Source organism: Diabrotica virgifera, chromosome 8 (genome assembly GCF_917563875.1).
Source record: "Diabrotica virgifera virgifera chromosome 8, PGI_DIABVI_V3a".
NCBI classification, from domain to species: Eukaryota; Metazoa; Arthropoda; class Insecta; order Coleoptera; family Chrysomelidae; genus Diabrotica; species Diabrotica virgifera.
The window spans coordinates 218918334-218938190 of NC_065450.1; the positions used below are offsets into that span (position 1 = coordinate 218918334).

The window sequence follows — 19857 nt, forward strand, 5'->3', positions numbered from 1 at the left end:
CCCCGTGCTTCAAGCTAAGGCTGTCGAGTTTCACACACGGTTTAAGGATGGCGAGGAAAATTTTACTGCAAGTGATGGTTGGCTCGACAGATGGAAGAAGAGGTATGACATCCGACAACTGAACATTTCGGGTGAAAAACTTTCGGCTGATTCATCTGAAATTGAGCCGTTTAATTTAAAATTGAGAGATCCTATTTTAGAGCATGGCCTCACGTCAGACCAAATCTTCAATTGTGACGAAACGGGTCTCAATTTCAGAACGCTTTCAAATATAACACTAGCAGCACAAATTGAAAAACTGCGCCTGGATACAAAAAAGCAAAGAACGAGTAACTCTTTTGATGTGTAGCAACTCTTCTGGGTCCTTAAAATTAAGACCTCTACTTATTGGAAAATCGAAGAATCCAAGGGCTTTTAAAAATATTCAAGTAAATTGCCTACCCACCATGTACAGAAATCAACGTAGTGCGTGGATGAACTGCCAAATTTTTGAAGATTGGTTTTTTGACGAGTTCGTTTGCGTTGTTAAGGCCTACTTAAAAAAGAAAAATCTACCAAGAAAAGCTATTCTTCTTTTGGACAACGCGCCATCTCATCCAGATGCAAGTTCGTTGGTTAGCGGTGGCATTAAAGCTGTGTTCTTGCCACCAAACGTCACATCTCTCATTCAACCTCTGGACCAAGGAGTTTTACGAGGCTATGAAACGGAACTATTGTCGAAGGCTTCTCCAAGTGTTGTTGACCTGGTTGGATGAGGGAATGACTGTGACAGCAGCCCTTAAAAAGATCACCGTTAAGGATGTATCTTACTGGATAGCTTCAGCGTGGGATGATGTGAGAGTATCAACTTTGCAAAAGCCATGGCGAAAGCTATTTCAAATTGAAGCAAAAGGTGACGGAAAAAATAATAACTGTATTGCTGAAATAGTAGACCTCGCTAATCAGTTACCAACGGAACTGCTGATAAATGATGAAGACGTCAACGAGTGGATTATGCAAGATCAGCAAATGGAACTGACTGATGATGCAATCGCCGACATGGTTATCAACCCACACAATGTCACTGAGGATGACACAGATGAGATAATCACATAGCAAGTAAATAAAAATACTATAAAATAAAAATTTGTTGTAAATTCGTATTGTGAGATGAAATCTAACACGCGACTGTTCACGTTACAGAAGTGAGCGCGACTACTCCCGGGTTAAGAAAAATAAATATATGGAAGAATATATTTAGAAATTGAATTAATGATGTCATGCTTATATGTATAATATAGTAGCCAGCTATTGACCAACTATTACTATATAAACAATAGTTAAAGTTTTTTTACTATTTTTGCCTTAATTTTCGCCGCTTATTTGCAGGTAAAGTTCCACGTGGACATTCACGGTTTAAACGACAGAAATTTAACAGTGAATCTGCCTGGAGTGTTCTCGTTTTCGAAGCAAACCATACTAGAAAGAACACCCGAAAACGCCTTGTATTATGAAGTGGCTCTACCGGCGCTGAACAATATTATTCAGTATTATAGATTGTTTTTAGAACCGATAGAGTGCTTGAAAAGTGATCATCATGCTTCTGTCACATTGACAGTGCCATGGAGTAATGAGAATTACCATGGGTTTATAACGTAAGTTGAATTTTTTTATAATATACAGGGTGTCCCCAAAAATAGTGCGTTCGAGGTATGGATATAATACACAATGTAGAACAAAAAAGTCCTATAACATTTTTTTCTAAAGTTAACTGTTTCCAAAAAAATACATTGTTCTCCATATAGGTGAACTTTAATTTACATAAAATTAAATAATCTGGCATCGTCGTACACTAACTAATTTGTGACTTTGGAAATTTAACATAATCGGACCCCTTGTTTATTTACTATTTGAGGTGTGATTTTAAGGTAGGTCTTCTTCTTCTTGTAGTTTCTTCTCCTATCGGAGGTTGGCTATCATCATAGCTATCCGTACCTTATTGGCGGCTGCTCTGAAAAGATCTACTGAGCTGCAACTATACCACTCTCTTAAGTTTCTCAGCCAGGAAATTGTTCCTCTACCTATGGATCTTTTCCCCTTAATTTTCCCTTTTCCCCATAAAATAATTATTTCTTGCTTTAAGAGGATCGGTACGTATTTTCGGCTGCAATGCTATTCAAATGGGGATTCATTTTTTTCGAATCCTGAGAAAACTAATTAGTATTTTTTAAAAATTTAAACGCAGATTGAAAGATTACGTTATTAGCGAGGGCCGAAAGTCCCTGAGAACTTCTATAATGTTTATTTTAATAAGTTACAGGGGTGAAAATATATCATTCAAAATAAACTTTTTATTTATTCTAAGGGACTTTCGGCCCTCGGCAATAATTTAGTCTTTCATTCTGCGTTTAAATTTTTCAAAAATATTTATTGGTTTTTTCAGGATTCGAAAAAAAATGAACATAATGCCGTGGTAATATTTCCCAAATCTATCTTTGTCTTACAACGCACTCAGCCGAATATAATATTGTCAGCATATATTGTCAGTCAGACACTGACAATCAGTGACAATTTTAAATATTTGACATTGCATCGGGAATATGTTGAGTTATTGATTAAATATTATTGATATATAGTGTATTTGATAAATAATTGATTTAAGACGTGAACTTAATAAAAAGTTATTTATTGTGTATTATTTGTGGAAGATCCAAGCAGAGAATACATCAGGATAATATTATATTCTGTGATCCAAGTATTTTGTTGTTAAAGATGTTCAAAATTGTAAGCGTTCCATAACAATATATTATTAAAAAATCACTTTAACACTTTTCCTCTTTTCTCGATTGAGTATTAGTCTTTGTTGTACAAATAAATTATTACAATCACTGAATACATAGTTAGTGAAAAAATTATCACATTTATTAACTGAATTAATAATTTGCAATTATAAAAATAACAGTTATCCAAGAACATTCAAAACTCATCTCTTTAAATTAATGATGACATTTTCAAGTAGAATTAGTCCAGAAAGCCACTGCGCATCCGCTAGGAAAAATATTCTAATTCGGATTTTTTGCACAATCTTACTCAAAAACGACCCCTTTTAACAAATTTGCATGTTGCCAGGACCAAAAGTTGGTCAAAAATTTTTTAAACGTTTTTTTTTGTTTTTTTCCTAAAATTATTTTTTTTACATGGAACAAATTTTTTTTTAGATTTTTTGGATCATTCCAAACAGAAAAGGTCTTTAGTGACTTTTCTCTAAAGTTGATAGTTTTTGACATATAAGCGATTAAAATTTGAAAAATTGCGAAATCGGCCATTTTTAACCCTCAAAAACAATGTGAAAAACTGAAAATTTGAATGTTTCCAAGGTAGGTGGATATTCTTTAACATCGATTGATGAAATCCCGAAGAGTTTTTTGCAATACAATATTCAAAACTCCTTTGTTTTTTAATTTCTAATCAAGCGTGCGCGACACTTTTCCACCTTTGCATGTGTATGCAATATGGTGCAAATGAAAGGAATAAATTCGTTATTTCGTAAACCGGCGACTTCAAGGAAAAATCCCGAAACGAATCGATTTTTATTTTTAAGTTATGATATTGTGACATATATGGTATACTAGTGACGTCATCCATCTGGGCGTGACGACGTAATCGATGATTTTTTTAAATGAGAATAGGGGTCGTGTGCTAGCTCATTTGAAAGGTTCTTCAATTCTCTATTCAGTAATATAAACATTTACATAATTATTTATACAGGGTGTCCAACAATTTAATTTTTTTGTCAATTTGCCAAATGATTTAATTTAATAAAAAATTTTTGGACACCCTGTATAAATAATTATGTACATGTTTATATTACTGAATAGAGAATTAAAGAACCTTTCAAATGAGCCAGCACACGACCCGCATTCTTATTTAAAAAAATCATCGATTGCGTCATCACGCACAGATGGATGACGTCACTAGTATATCATATATGTCACAATATCATAACTTAAAAATAAAAATCGATCCGTTTCGGGATTTTTCCTTAAAGTCGCCGGTTTACGAAATAACGAATTTATTCCTTTCATTTGCACCATATTGCATACACATGCAAAGGTGGAAAATAGTGTCGCGCACGCTTTATTAGCAATTAAAAAACAAAGGAGTTTTGAATATTGTATTGCAAAAAACTCTTCGGGATTTCATCAATCGATGTTTAAAGAATATCCACCTACCTTGGAAACATTCAAATTTTCAGTTCTTCACATTGTTTTTGAGGGTTAAAAATGGCCGATTTCGCAATTTTTCAATTGTTAATCGCTTGTATGTCAAAAACTATCAGCTTTAGAGAAAAGTCACTAAAGACCTTTTCTGTTTGGAATGATCCAAAAAACCTAAAAAAATTTTGTTCCATGCAAAAAAAATAATTTTAGGAAAAAAACAAAAAAAAAACGTTTAAAAAATTTTTGACCAACTTTTGGTCCTGGCAACATGCAAATTTGTTAAAAGGGGTCCTTTTTGAGTAAGATTGTGCAAAAAATCCGAATTAGAATTTTTTTCCTAGCGGATGCGCAGTGGCTTTCTGGACTAAATGACATTCTAGTAATGTTTACATGTCCATACCAGTGTGAATTTTACTACACGTAATTTGCCGTGTAAAGACAGAAAAAGTAGGGATACACGTAAAATATTTGCGAATTATGTACCCATAGCCTTAATAATGTGGCAGTTGCTATTATCTGAATTAACGAAGGTGTTGGATTAGGGCTCTAAGTGTTACATAAATTATAACTTTTACTTAAGTAACTATGGTTTAATTCCTAAAACGCAATTAATGCACCTAAGAATTTTTGATTTTCATCCTTTTGTTACAAAGAATTTCGTTTTTTTGACTTCCGAGTGATACCAAGAATTCAAAAATCGTTAAAAATAAAAAAACTCGACAGCGTTATCTCGAGAAACTCATGAGCTAATAAAATCTTTTTGAATGTTTTGTTTCACATGATCCAGTGACGAGTTCTGATGTCCATCGCAAAATCCATTTTTTTAAGGGGTCTGTAAAATTTTGCCACTGTTGGCTTATTTTTCAATAGTTTTCCTTGAAATTCTTTTTAAATATTCTTTGAATTGTACTTAATAAGCTTATTTAATTTAAAAATAAAACAAACGTACCTACCATACTTAAAAAAATCGCAAAAACGTGCTTCAAATGTTATTTCAAATCATACCCCCATGTTTGAAAATCAAACAAAACAAATTCTTGTTTTGTTTGATGTTGAGGACAAAGACAGGGTGTAATGTATAGGCGTGCCGAAACATGATTTATTACTTTACTACCTGATACAACTTTAAACATACAAAGAAACTTACTATTTTTGAATTGTGACTGTCTATCTTTAGATTTTTGTATTGCACGTAGTTGCCAGATTTCAATTCGCATACCAAAATGTATTTTGGTTTTTTGGCCAAACGCCTGAACTTAGAAAAAAATGTTTTTGCTCTACATGGTGCCTTCTACCTATACCTTTAAGAAACGCACTATTTTCGGGGACACCCTGTATATACATATAGGATTAAAAACGTGAGCCGATGCCTTGCGATTCGTAATCTCCATTCCTTCCTGTTTTCCACATGTCATCTTCCATATCACTATCTTTTATCTTTTTATCAATCCCATCTCTCCACCTGTTCCGTAGTTATCTCGTTTTCTCTTCCCTTCTGGGAATTCCTGTCATCCTTCGAATAGTTTTTTTAGGATTCTATGATTTTTTATTCTCTGTTTTAGGAATAACATGAAAAAACCGTTTAATATTAGGTTGTATAGTTCTAAGCCTTTTGATCTCAATAATGCAACTGCAAAATTAAAAATAATTTTAGATCCATCTTGTAGATATAAAATAAGGTAAGTGAATATTGTTCTGAAGCTATTTCTTTGTGGCATTTATGTAATTTATTATTCTAAATGAGAAATAAGCCACAATTTAACTTTGTTCTGAAGCTATTTCCTTGTGGTATTTTTATAATGAACTATTTTATATGGGAAATAAGCCACAATTTTACCAAAAAAAAATGAATTTATTAACGTTTCGACGCCCAAGTCGGATGTCGTTGTCAAAATACAAAATAATACTAAATAATCAAAAGTGTTGTTGCTTAGTAAAAAATTCTTCCAATAATTTATTTAATCTGACTCATATCGGCAATTCAGGCATGTATTATACATTTTAAAGTAGAAGACTTTAAAATGATATTGCCAATATTGATGAGGTGCGTTCCTGGGACGACTTTACTAAAAGATAGTTCATTCGATTACATGAAATCAACCCCAACTCAAGAATAGCCGCCACAAAAAATCATAGCATGTGATCTGTCTTTAAAAAGACAACCAAATGCAACGATGGCAGTAAAATTCTCGCGCTAGAGATTCCATAGTAAATCACGAGGGAAAACCAGGAAAAAAACTCGTGATACTATCCCGACATCGTAAGTATTTGGGCTTACATTTAGTTTACTCTCAAAACTAATACCAAATTCTGACTTTAATGTATATATGCTATTTTAAATTATAAATATTAATAATACGTAGATATTATATAAATAATACTAAAATATAAAATATGTACTAACTCGATATGTTAATGACTTACTAATCGTGGTATTTTCTTTCTACTGACTTCCTCTTTTAGTATGGGTAACCACATACTACTGCATTCTACCGAGGAATTTTGCGACACAACTGTTTTCATTTAGCATAATTAGAGCCGCTTCTTTGATTTTTCTTTACTATCTGATTCTTTCAGGATTATACTTGAATCTCTCCACTGAACTCTATGTTCATTATCCCATGCGTGTTGACATATTTGAGATCTATAAAATTCTCTATTTTTAATATAAGACTGATGTTCACTTATTCTAACGTCTAATGGTCTTGATGTTTCACCTAAATAAAATGTGAAACATAGTTTTATTTAGATGAAACATAGTAAAGTCGTTCCAGGAACGCAACTCATCAATATTGGCAATATCATTTTAAAGTCTTCTACTTTAAAATGTATAATACATGCCTGAATTGCCGATATAAATGAGTCAGATTAAATAAATTATTAGAAGAATTTTTTACTAAGCAACAACATTTTTGTTTATTTAGTATTATTTTGTATTTTGACAACGACATCCGACAGGGGCGTCGAAATGTTAATAAATTCATTTTTTTGGTAAAATTTTGGCTTATTTCCCATTTAAAATAGTTCATTACAATTTAACTTAAAAAATGATTTTATTGACGTTTCGACTTCCAACTCGGACGTCGTTATCAAAATACAAAATACAAATTAAAGTTGATTTCATGTAATCGAATGAACTATCTTTCAATAAAGTCGTCCCAGGAACGCAACACATAAATATTGACAATATTATTTAAGGCCATGAGAGCCAGAGTGGCCTAACTGATTTTAACATTACTTTATATAATTAAAGTAAATGATCGGAAGCTATCAATGTCCGATTGTTTTAGTAGTTTTATGTTGACCTATAATGATTCTTGTTCAACATAAAACTACTAAAACTATCGCACATTGTTAGCTTCTGATCATTTTCCTTGATGATGTAAAATGTAAAGTAATGTTAAAATCAGTTAGGCCACTGGCGCTCATGGCTTCATTTTAAAGGCTTCTACTTTAAAATGTATATATGTCCGAATTGCCGATATGAATGAGTCAGATTAAATTAAATTGTTAGAATAATTTTTTTACTAAGCAACAACATTTTTGTTTAATCTAGTAATTATTTTGATAACGACGTCCGAGTTGGAAGTCTAAACGTCAATAAAATCATTTTTTAAGTTAAATTGTGGCTTATTTCCCATTTAGAGTAATAAAGGTAAGTAAACCCTATTTGTTTATTTATTTATTGGTGGGAAACAAACCCCTTTCTACATATAAAAACATTTTTACTGTCAAAAATATCACAGCTTAACACAAAATAATACATAAAACAGTCAGAATTTGATACTCCTAGGACAATAACATCATTTTCAAACAATTTTTGAAGATATTCGGCTTTAGGCGCGATTCGATTGAGAGTAAAATTGTACATAAATCTGCGCGCCTGCGCACACAGACAGTATGTAGTTCCTTGCTAATCTTTCAAGATAGGTGTTTATGTATCTGTATCCGTGCAAATAAGTCATTAAAAGAATATATTAGTGTTTTTAGTAAATGTATTATTTATATAATTCTTGTGTTTTTGGATTTGTGTTTCTCTGTAGTAAAATAATAAAATATTTACACTATTTGTCGCCGTGTTGTGTAATTATATCCGAAACTTACATGTCAATTAGAAAGACCTCGCTGGTGTAGTTGCTAGGGCGTTAGCTCCGAGATTGGAATGACGCGGGTTCGAATCCTGGGTGACTCATATTTCTTTTTTATTTTTGGTTGTTTTAATAAAAAATTTTTGAAAGTGGTAGATAAGAAAGTTAGTTTAATTTTTAAATAAAATACAAATAACCTGTTAAGTGTATACCAGAGAAGGTTCCCATTGTTTTCATTCTGGTGGGATGTAGAATAGCATTATGTTGTTTTATATGCCATTAGAGTGAAAACTTAGTCTTTTTGCTAGCAGTTGCCGCTAGGGCATCTATGCCATTTCGTTCGTTGCAATCCGGGACTGCACGCTGGGGTTTGTTTTGGTTGGATCAGGGAGAGCAGCATATGTGCCTCCTGATGAGAGACTAATAAGTTTCGAAACCGGTAGGGGTGCTTGCAGCACTCTCTGATTGGACTAGAATATGGTTCGGCTGTGTTTTCGATTTTGCAACGAAATTGAAAATGGTTATTCATTTTTGTATTTACTTCGTTGAAATTACCTATATAATAGAAGAATATCTTCTTACGTGCGTACAAAGTACACACACATTCTTTTTTTCAATCACAGATTGCTGTAGTCCATAATATTGAGACTAAAATTTCATTGTTTGAAAAAATTACTACATAACCTAAAAAAATCAGGTTACAAAATCTTCCCAGAATTTTTCAGAATTATTTTCTTTTTTGAGAACGATCTCCGGAGTGGAAATCAAAACGTCAAAACATTAGGTAATTAAAAATTGAAAATGTAATTAAACTTAGATTATTGAATTGAATCGAGGACGAATATCTTCTTGAACATTATGGATCACTTCTGGAGTTTTATTATGAATTTCAAATCTAATTATATTTTTTAAATCTTGTAAATTTTGTGGTCGATCTATGTACACTTTTGATTTTAAGTAACCCTACAGGAAAAACTAAAATTAAAAGTGGTGTAAGATCTGGAGATCTTGGGGGAGGATAAAATATCTGCAATTTTGTCGATTTAATGTTATAGTGGATTCGCTAATCTGAGACACAACTGTCTACACTACAATCACAATAAAAATGCACTATATAGAAATAAACAAACCAAGACACTTTGAATTTTCGAGGAGCACTCCCAAATCATGATTTGGGAGTGCTCCTCGTTCTTGTTTATTTCTAGTGGATCTTTATTGTGATTGTAGTGTAGACAGTTGCGTCTCAGATTAGCGAATCGACTATACATGGATTATTAATAATACAATACTGTTGAATTATTTTGTAGTGTGCAGTCTTCTTTATTTGGTGTTATCGGGCAACTAGCCAGGACGTACACACCATTGTTGGTAGCTAATCTGGCTGTAATAGCTTTGATGTCGTTAAGACATCAACTAATAACTTTGGAGGACGGATATTGCTCAATTATATTTACTGCTATTCAAGAAGGCGCCAAGCCATACTACGTATTTTGTGCTTACGTACTGTTGAGCCGTTTATTAAGGTAAAATCTTTGTGCGCAGATCTCATTGTAAACTATACTTTGGTTCACGTTAAGAGCGGAACGTTGCGCTTACCCAAGTAGCACCGAACGGGTTTATTAAGTCTTTTAAGGATGCTTTAAAACTGTAGAATAAAACTAAACTTAAAACCATTTGGTTTTTAAGTAAATTAGTGGTTGCAATAAAACCGCTTTCAGCATAAAAGGGCCCACTCTGAAAGAGGTCAATAAAACCAAAAATAAAAACCTTAAAACTTTGTTTTCTTAAGCAAATGGTTTTAAAGCTGCTGTGAAGGTGCTTTTAAAACCATGTTAAAAGACACTTTAAGTGCAGACAGTTTTATAGCAAACTTAAAAATGGAGACTTTTAAAGAGAATTTACCATATTAAATGATTCTTTAAACCCATATACTCCATATAGGCCAACAAATTTTTACATGTGCTATGATAGGTAGATACATATTTTTAACCATAAAATAATAAAAAGTACTTGGTTATTTCGGACTGTCAAGGAAGAAAAACACTTGCGCACCCAACTTTATTTTAACTCACGCGCCATAAAATTTCTGACTTTTGGCGATTAAAAAATAAAAATAATAAAAAAATTTAAATCCGAAAAATATTAATTTGAAAGAAACATTGTATATATATTATACAGGGTGTCCAGAAACTCTACCGACAAACGAAGACAGGAGATTCTTCAGATAATTTTAAGATAATTTAACCCAATTCACTTAGTCCGAAAATGCTTCCTAAGGGAGCTAGAGCTCTTTGAAGATGGCGTCTTGTAATTAGTTTTTCTTAAATATCTCCAGAACGCTTCTATTTAGAAAAACAAAAATTGGTACGCGTATTTATCTTTAAGATATAAATCTAATCCATTCATTGCAAATTTCTAGTACCGATCATAGGCGTCCGTTTTGGGTAGGACAACGGTTATTTTATCGCATAACTTTTTTATCTTTAACTTTTATGCATTTCTGATACTGGATTATTAAATTGGAAAGTATTTTAGTACTAAAAGGTACTCTTGTTTTAAATCGGTAGGACACACTTTTCTAGAAAAATCGATTTGAAAACTTTTCGCTTTTTGAATTAAAAAAATAATTTCAAAAAAAAACTGTTTAGAAAGACGAAAACTGGTACATTTATTTATATTCCAGAGATAAATCGATTTCATTAATTGCGAATTTCTAGTACTGGTCATAGGCGTCCGTTTTGGGTAGGTCAACAGTTATTTTATAGCATAACTTTTGTGTCTTGAATTTTTGAGCATTTTTGACACTAGATTATTAAATTATGAGGTATTCGAGTACTAAAAGTTACTCTTACTTTATGTTGGTAAAATACTTAGTTTTTTGTTGAAAAGTTCTTTCAATTTCTTTTCAAATTCCAAAAACAAAAAACTTTCAAATCGATTTTTCTAGAAAACGGTGTGTCCTACCGACTTAAATCAAGAGTATCTTTTAGTACTAGAATACCTCACAATTTAATAATCCGGTGTCAAAAATGCATAAAAGTTAAGGACAAAAAAGTTATGCGATAAAATACCCGTTGCTCTACCCAAAACGCACGCCTATGACCGGTAATAGAAATTTGCAATGGATGGAATCGATTCATATCTGAAAAGTAAATATGCATACCAATTTTCGTTTTTTTAAATAGAAGCGTTCTGGAGGTATTTAAGAAAAACTAATTTCATGGCGCCATCTTCAAAGAGCTCTAGCTCCCTTAGGAAGCATTTTCGGACTAGGTGAATTGGGTTAAATTGTCTTAAAATTATCTGAGGAATCTACTGTCTTCGTTTGTCGGTAGAGTTTCTGGACACCCTGTATATTGTATAATATGGCCGAAATCCAAATAAAAATATTTGGTCTATCGACAGAGAATTGTTAAGATCAAACGGTTTTATTTTATACCTTTCCAAGAGCATATATCCTACATAAAAGCAAGGTTGCCTTGGAATTAAAACCGTTTAGTATTAATGCTGCTGTCAATAATGCCACTCGGTTTTAATGTGAATCTAACCTAAAATCGTGGCGTCGTAGTGCTGTGTGTGTTGTATTTTTCTTTTAAAATGACCAGTTCGTTTATATTTTTAGTACTTGCGACTTATTTCTTCCATATTAGCTGGACTTCCACTTTTTACAACACACTACACTACTGTTTCGCTCTATAACAAATGGCCGACCATTTTGGACATGAAAGAAGAGGGGATGAGTTTAGTTTTATTGTTTCTAACAAGAAGCATGGTTTAGTCTTTACGATAACCAAATTGATTCAATTAAGAGCGTTTGGTTTTATATAGCCTACTAATTGCTTTTAAGAAAGCAACTTTAAAGAAAACTAAAAAAAAATAGTTTTAAGGCATATGTTTTACTAACATAATAGTCTTGAGATCAAGTAGTTTTAATAATAGGTTTTATTAGTCATATTAGGAGAATCTTTAAAACTGCAATAAAACTAAAAGGTAACAAACAAGAATATAATAAAACAAAAGAGTCCGGAAGTTGTTCATAAAAGTGATTAGTTTTAAAGTGAACTGAGAATAAACCATTTTAAATCTACAATAAGACAAATTATCTATTAAGATTAATTACTCTTATTTGATACTCTTATTAGATACTTTAAAACTAGTGACAAATGCTTAACAGTTTTAAAGTTCTGGCAGTATATCTACAAGGAGACTTTAAAACCATTATCTTCTTATTTACCACAATAAAACCTTTATAAACCTTAAATAAAACGTATGTATGTATTTATTTATTGTAATGTATTTATTGTAATGTATATAATGTATTTATTGTGCTATTTGGGTATGGAGATCAGTGTTGCCAAACCTCTCAGGCACGGGCGGCTACTCGACTGCCGATATACGATTCATTCTAATCAGTACAGACTGGCATCAGTGCGCTTCTGTCGTCCATAAGAAATATATTGCCCTAGCTAAGCAACGTTCCATTCTTAACGTGAAACGCTCTATAGACTCTATAGTAAAAATTTGGGTTGTAGATATAAAATTCAGATGTACTCACAATCTGTTTAGTCTAATCGCAACGTAGGGGGTCCCGTGGACACTTTTAGTTCGCCGCGATTTGATGGTGGTATTATAGGTTTTTTGGGTCGCTGAATCCAATGAAAGTGGTCTGGAAGCCCAAATGTGGTGCGTTTAATTGTTATTAACAAATTATGGTAAAATTAGGTGTTTTTCAGGAATTATTAGAAGCCCTGTAAATAACTTGTTTTGTTTGACATGTTAGCTACGTGCATGCCAAATTTCATGTCATTCCAAGTGGTTTTTTAAAATTTAGAGGAAAAAGCGTGAGTAAACGTACTATAAACCGTTATTTTTGCAATAATTTATTAATAACAAAGTCGGAACGTGGTTTAAGCTATCACGACTAGTGACAATCGATTTAGCTTATAAAAATACTATGAAAAAGACTACAAACTTGCTGTAGATAACGCATTTCGAGCTTTTCGGCGAATAAACAATTATTTTGTTATTAATAAAATAAGAACACATTTTGAGTAATCACGACTAGTCGCATTCGATTCAGCGACCAAAAATACACCAGAGAAGACGTTAACACTTATCAATTTATTTACAGGGCTTCTAATAATTCCTAAAAAACACCTAATTTTACCATAATTTGTTAATAACAATTAAACGCACCACATTTGGGCTTCCAGACCACTTCCATTGGATTCAGCGACCCAAAAAACCTATAATACCACCATCAAATCGCAGCGAACCAAAAGTGTCCACGGAACCCCCTATGGTGCGACTAGACTACAATGAACGCATTAGAGAAATAATGTTCGGACATATACGAAAAATGGATTAACAACGATTACCAAAAGAAATACCTAAAATGACAACCAGAAGGAAAGAGAAAATAAGGAAGGCTGAGAAAAAGTTAGAGCTAAGGAATAGACAAAGAGCTAAGACAAAGAAACATAGAAGAGAACCAATGGAACAACCGGACGAAGAGGCGATTGGAAGTCAGAAAACGGCGGAGAACGTTATACCTAAACCGACATGAAGTAGTACTAGTAGAGTAAGTCTGAATTGTATTTCTACAACCCATTTGAAATGGATTCATATGTGCAAGCCATTCATCATTTTAGTAAAACTGTATGGTAGGTACAGTATGAATACCGTTGCACGTCATTATTTACGTCACAGATCTAAGTTGACATTGTTGCCAAATTACAAAAAAATCCCGAATTAATTTTAAATCTAATATATCACATAATTATTGGAAAAGTGGATTATACAAATCAATAAAAACATAAATAGAAAACAAGAATTAAGTAATAATCTTACGTTAAAGTAAAGTAAATTATGAAAACAAATCTGAAGTATCAACACCGCAACTGTCAAATAAGTGTTACCAATTTATGTCAAAATGTCACCTTTGTTCGATCACAGTTTAGAGCACACAGTAGCGATCAACAGGTAGCAACAAACGAGGTCCAAGATTGCGAAAGTTCTGCGAACTTTCAAAAGTGAGGCAACAGTGCGTCGGTAATTCGACACTGACAGTGACGTTTATACAATCAAAAACAATAATTTTTATACATATAGGCGCGAAATGTTGCCAAGTCAGTGACGTTCGATTTCTTGTTATAAAAAAATAGATTTTTAGTAGTTTCAATGTGACACAAAATCTAGGCACGGGATAAAAAAGTTTATTTGAAGAAAGTGTATTTTTTTGTCTTTCTTAATGGCGGTACAGGCTCCTCTTTTCAATATTTTATTTAGTTATACAGTAATTTCCACATTCTAACATATTTCTCAAATTGGGCTCTGTACCGCCATTCCTTACTATATTACGAATATGTGTGCCAAATATCTCGACAAAATATTCACAATTAAAGCCGCAATCTTGGAACGCGTTTGTTGCTTCCTGTTGATCGCTACTGTTTGCTCTTAAATTGGATTAATTAAATCTGGACAAAGGTGCTTCATAAAAACGCATTGTAATCCATTTAATATAATTAAATGAAACCCGTTATGGTATGTCTCTTTAAATTTACATTAATAGAAACCTTCAAATATTATTTCTACGCTTATATAATAAAATACACACGCCCAAACTTATATGGAATCACCATGTATTTCAAAACAATATTTATTTCTTTCAAAAAAACTTGTTATTGCGAAAAATAAAGGTTTTTATTGAAAATAAAACTTGAAAAACGAATAATAAAGGTTTTTATTGAAAATAAATAAATCGATAAGACAATCAGATAGTACAACTCGGTACGGTATAGGTTATTTGCTTGAGTTGCAAATTGAACGAAAATAAATAAACTAACTTTTGCGTCCAAAAACGAAAATATGCCTCATGTGGCAGAGCTAGGCGTAATACAGGGCGTTCTGTCCAAAACATATGCTAGGTAACAGGAACTAGGAAAGCTCAAAAATAAAGAAGGGAGAGTCGCCAAAAAGTAATAACGGCTCGCCACGATCGTTTAATTGTCCAATCAGCTGGAAGACACCCAACCATTTCTCACCAGCAGCTGCAAAGGCAGCTTTTGGAAGCTATAGGTGTAACTGTTTCAGTTGAAACGGTAAGAAAAAGAGTTCGTGCGAAGAAGTATAAGCAGGAGACAGTTATGGGTTCCCGAGTTATACAGGCAGCACAAGATTGATTGTCTAAATTGGTGTCTTCACCACCCAAACTGGAACATTGGCAATTGACAAAATGTGCTATTTTCAGAAAAAGTCAAGATTTGTATAATATCAGATGACCCACGAAATCGTGTACTTAGAGGTCGAGGAAGACAAGCAAGAACGAAAACTGTCAGATCTGTTCACAAATACAAAATGGGGAAGTGTAATGATCTGGAGAGGAATTGTGATCCGTAAAAAACTCCTTTAATTTTCATCCAATCAACCTTAACTGCTCACAGGTATGTTGATAACCTATAGTTAAGCTCTGGAGAGGTGCAACAGGAGAAAATTTAATTTTCATGCATGATAATGAGCCTCCACATACCGTTAGAGTGACTAGAGACATCATTGAAGCAGAAGGTATCCCTTGTTTGGAGTGGCCTGCTTGCTCATCCGAGCTTAACCCTATTGAGTATTTGTGGGATATGCTTAAAAGAAAAATTAGAGCTCGCCGGGAAAATCCACAAAACACCGCACGGCTAGTACAAGCTGTTTTTTAAAGTACCTACCACAACAAAATGTTGATAATTTGATTAGGAGCGTGCCCCCGCAAACTGAAGCTTGCATAAGGACTAGAGGTGATAACACTGACTACCAAAAAACAAAAAAAATTAATAAAAACAATTTAAACATTATTAGTTTTACATTGAAATTTTTGATGCTATTGACTTTAAAACAACTAGTTTCAATTTGTTGTTTAAATACTTTATTGTTTTATTTAATTGTTATGTATTTGTGACTAAATTGCTTTAAAATAAATATTCTTTGAGTATTACTGACTTCGTGTGTTCGTTTTTTTTTTAAATCCGCACGAAATAATAAGAAATATCAGATGATTCCTTATAAGTTTGGGTGTGTGTATGTCTAGTGGTTGCAGTTCCGGTGTACTTGGCTAAACAATTTTAAAAATGAAAAGACCTACAACTAAAGTATTTTGTGTTGGTATCTTGTGACGTCACTTGCTATGACGTGGATGGCGTGCAACGGTATTTATACTATACGGACCATATATAAAATTTGATTCGAATTAAGCGTATACCTATCTATTTTTAGTCTTCCCTTTTTGCCTGACATTTTGCTCAAACCGGACCATATATATCTGGTGGGCGATGGCGTAGATTTTTTCCTGATACCGTTGTTCCTATACACGTGCAGTGTTGGATTTTTCTGGATACTGATTGTACTTTTCAGTATTTCTTTAATTGCCATGGAATCTACAGTACACAAACTTTCATTAAAGTAAGTATTTTCAAAGTTATCTAAACAAAAAATCCTTTTGGGCAAATATGAGTATACAGAGTGATTGATTAGTGGGGTAAAGCTAAATAGATCCGCTATTATAGTAATAGATAGCAATAAAACAATAATAACAATAACAACAATAACAAGCAATAATAACAAAAATTGTAGCCAACTTTGAGCTTCACAAAATTAGTTAGAGTGTTACAGAGTGTTCGATAACACAGTGGCAGACCAAACTTATGTTTTTGAAGTTATACTTCTTTACCGGCGATAGAGGGTGAATTTTTATATGTTAAAACCTATCAGCCCGGCGCATGCGCATTATAACTTTGTTCTGATTGGATGTTCAAATGACATGTCAAAAATTATCCGATATGACAGCTGTAGGACAGCTGTGGTTTGGAGGTAAAGGTAAACAAATGTATAATATATTAGTTTTATTGTTGTGAGGACAGAAACAAAAAAGTTTATAATATTGTAGTGACTTTTAAATAGTTTTTAAAAGCAACAGGTACGTAATAATTGTTAATGTATCATGAATATATACCTACCTATTTGATCTGCCAAAATACATAGTATGTAATACTTTTATTTATATAATTTGATTACCTTAAAAATTTCTATCAATATTCACCTAATATATTGTTTTCTTACTCTATGTTTTGTTGTATTTTTTCAATTCTAAATCATTTCAATTCAAAATTAAAATAATTTGATCAATTTTCAAAATATCAAAATATCACAAGTTTAATCCGTTTAGTTAGTCGATCTTCGTAAATAATGACACATAGTATCCGTGGCTAAGCGTTGAAGGCGAATGAATTCCAATACCAACCGCGCTTATCAGCGCTGGTTCGAGTCCCAATAGAAACTTTCTTTTTTGTTTTTTTTTTAATACATTTTATGATTGTAAGTATATTTATTATATAATTATATTTTCAGAAAATACGTATTTAGTTAAAAAAATTTTCGACAATTAATATTCAGACATCATTTGTGGCTTGTTTAATGTGTTTGTGTGTGTTTTATTCTTTTATTATTTTAATTTTTGGCACTGTTCTAATAAAAATGTTTGAGAAGTAGTAAGTATAAATTAGTTTAATATTTAAACAAAATATAAATAAAAAGTATATTAATTTCGTTTAAATCATATAATAGAAGTATAACTTCTTACGTGCGTACAAAGTACACACACATTCTTTTTTTTTTTTTTTTAATGGAACACCTTATATTTTATTTTATATTCGAAATCCTGTTAACTTCTCCATCACAAAAATATAAAGGTTTCTTATGTTATACAGGGTATTTACAAAGCTATAACCAATTTTATATGAAAATCGTAACAAGTTCAACTCCCTGTATAAATAAAAATAAGCACAACACTAATGGTTTGTTAATGCCATATTTTATTATTTATTGTCAAAATTTTCAAAAATTATTGACATTGCTAAATTTCTTTATATCAAATACAGGGTGAGTCAAAACGCAAGTACATTATTTTCTCAGTAATTTTAAATGGAACACCCCCTATTTTACATCACTATTAAAAAGTACCATTACCGTAATTTAATTTTTATATAACATTCCCTATGTCTAAATTTACTAGTTTTGGAGATATTTTCATTTTTCAATGGACCAGTAGCGTGGCCAGCCAGATCATCAGAATTTAATAAACTGGACCGATTTTTTTGGGGTCACGTTAGTAATGAAGTTTATAAAATACCTCCAACAAGGGATGAGATGAAAAATAGAATACAACGTGTATTTCGATGTGTTAATTTACAAATGCTTCGTAGTGTAAGTAGCTCATTCAATGATCGTTTTTAGGCGTGCATAAATAATGTGATAGGAGGTAATTTTGAACACCTTATGTAATTAAATATTAAAAATATTTTATTATAAGTAGCTTTTAATTTTTTCCAATATGTCTTTTTTTGCAAAATGTATTGCTGATAAATTATTTTTTGGTCATTATTTGTTACGTTGTTACATTTACATACAAAAGTATTGTTTAATTGGCGTCACAAAATGTTGTATTTTGTATTTGTTTTTTTTTGTAAAATTTATTACTAATAAATTATTTTTCTTTCTTTATTTGTTACATATAGGTACATACAACAGTAGTTTTTAATTTTTTCAAAAATGTTGCATGTTGTGCTTGTGTTTTTTTTTGTAAAATGTATTACTAATAAATTATTTTCTTTCTTTATTTACTGCATTGTTACATTTATTACCGGATTGATAATCAGTAAACGTCAATTGTCAATTAATTATGCATAGCTTACTTAAAATTTAGAAAAATTTAGACACCTAAAATAATTTCCTCTGAAAAATGAAAATATCTCGGAAAGTAATAAATTTTTACATAGGGAATATTATTTAAAAAGTACAGTAATGGTACTTTTCAATAGTGATGTATATACTCACCCTGTATTTGATATAAAGAAATTAGCAATGTCAATAATTTTTGAAAATTTTGAAAATAAATAAAAAAATATGGCATTAATAAACCATTACTGTTGTGCTTATTTATATTTATACAGGGAGTTGAACTTGTTACGATTTTCATATAAAATTGGTTATAACTTTGTAAATACCCTGTATAACATAAGAAACCTTTATATTTTTGTGATGGAGTAAGTTAACAGGATTTCGAATATAAAATAAAATATAGGGTGTTCCATTATTAAAACATAGGTTTGGTCTGCCACTGTGTTATCGAACGCCTTTAACCTTCTAACTAATTTTGTAATGTGAAGCTCAAAGTTGGCTACAATTTTTGTTATTAACTTTTATTGTTATCTATTACTATAGCGGATCTATTGAGCTTTACCCCACTAATCAATCACCCTGTAGTGTGTAAGTAGCGTAACGTAGCGCCATTGCCGATATAAAATATACTCCCTGTACTATTTAAATAGTACAGGCGGTGTAGAATTAACTGTAATTTTTTTTATTTCAGGTTGTTGGCTCGTAGTGTTAGCTTCAATATGGCGTGGTCCGACTACCTAATGAGCTATTTACATAAGGTACCCGTCGTGGTAGCCCTAACGTTAATTTCTTTGTCTCTAACCACATGTGGAGGGCTCGCCCTATGTTTAGGAGCCATGTTTTACTTTTTAAGG

General features: G+C 32.0%; 1 protein-coding gene across 1 annotated transcript in view; it reads left to right on the forward strand.

The window, feature by feature from the left end:
* LOC114336681 (GPI inositol-deacylase) overlaps nucleotides 1-19857 on the forward strand; it is a 49435-nt gene that overhangs the window by 23748 nt on the left and 5830 nt on the right. The window contains exons 8-12 of the mRNA XM_050658004.1: nucleotides 1369-1634; nucleotides 5762-5878; nucleotides 9595-9810; nucleotides 16544-16729; nucleotides 19695-19857. Of these exons, the coding sequence (XP_050513961.1) occupies nucleotides 1369-1634; nucleotides 5762-5878; nucleotides 9595-9810; nucleotides 16544-16729; nucleotides 19695-19857 (948 nt within the window). The remainder of the gene's footprint in view (nucleotides 1-1368; nucleotides 1635-5761; nucleotides 5879-9594; nucleotides 9811-16543; nucleotides 16730-19694) is intronic.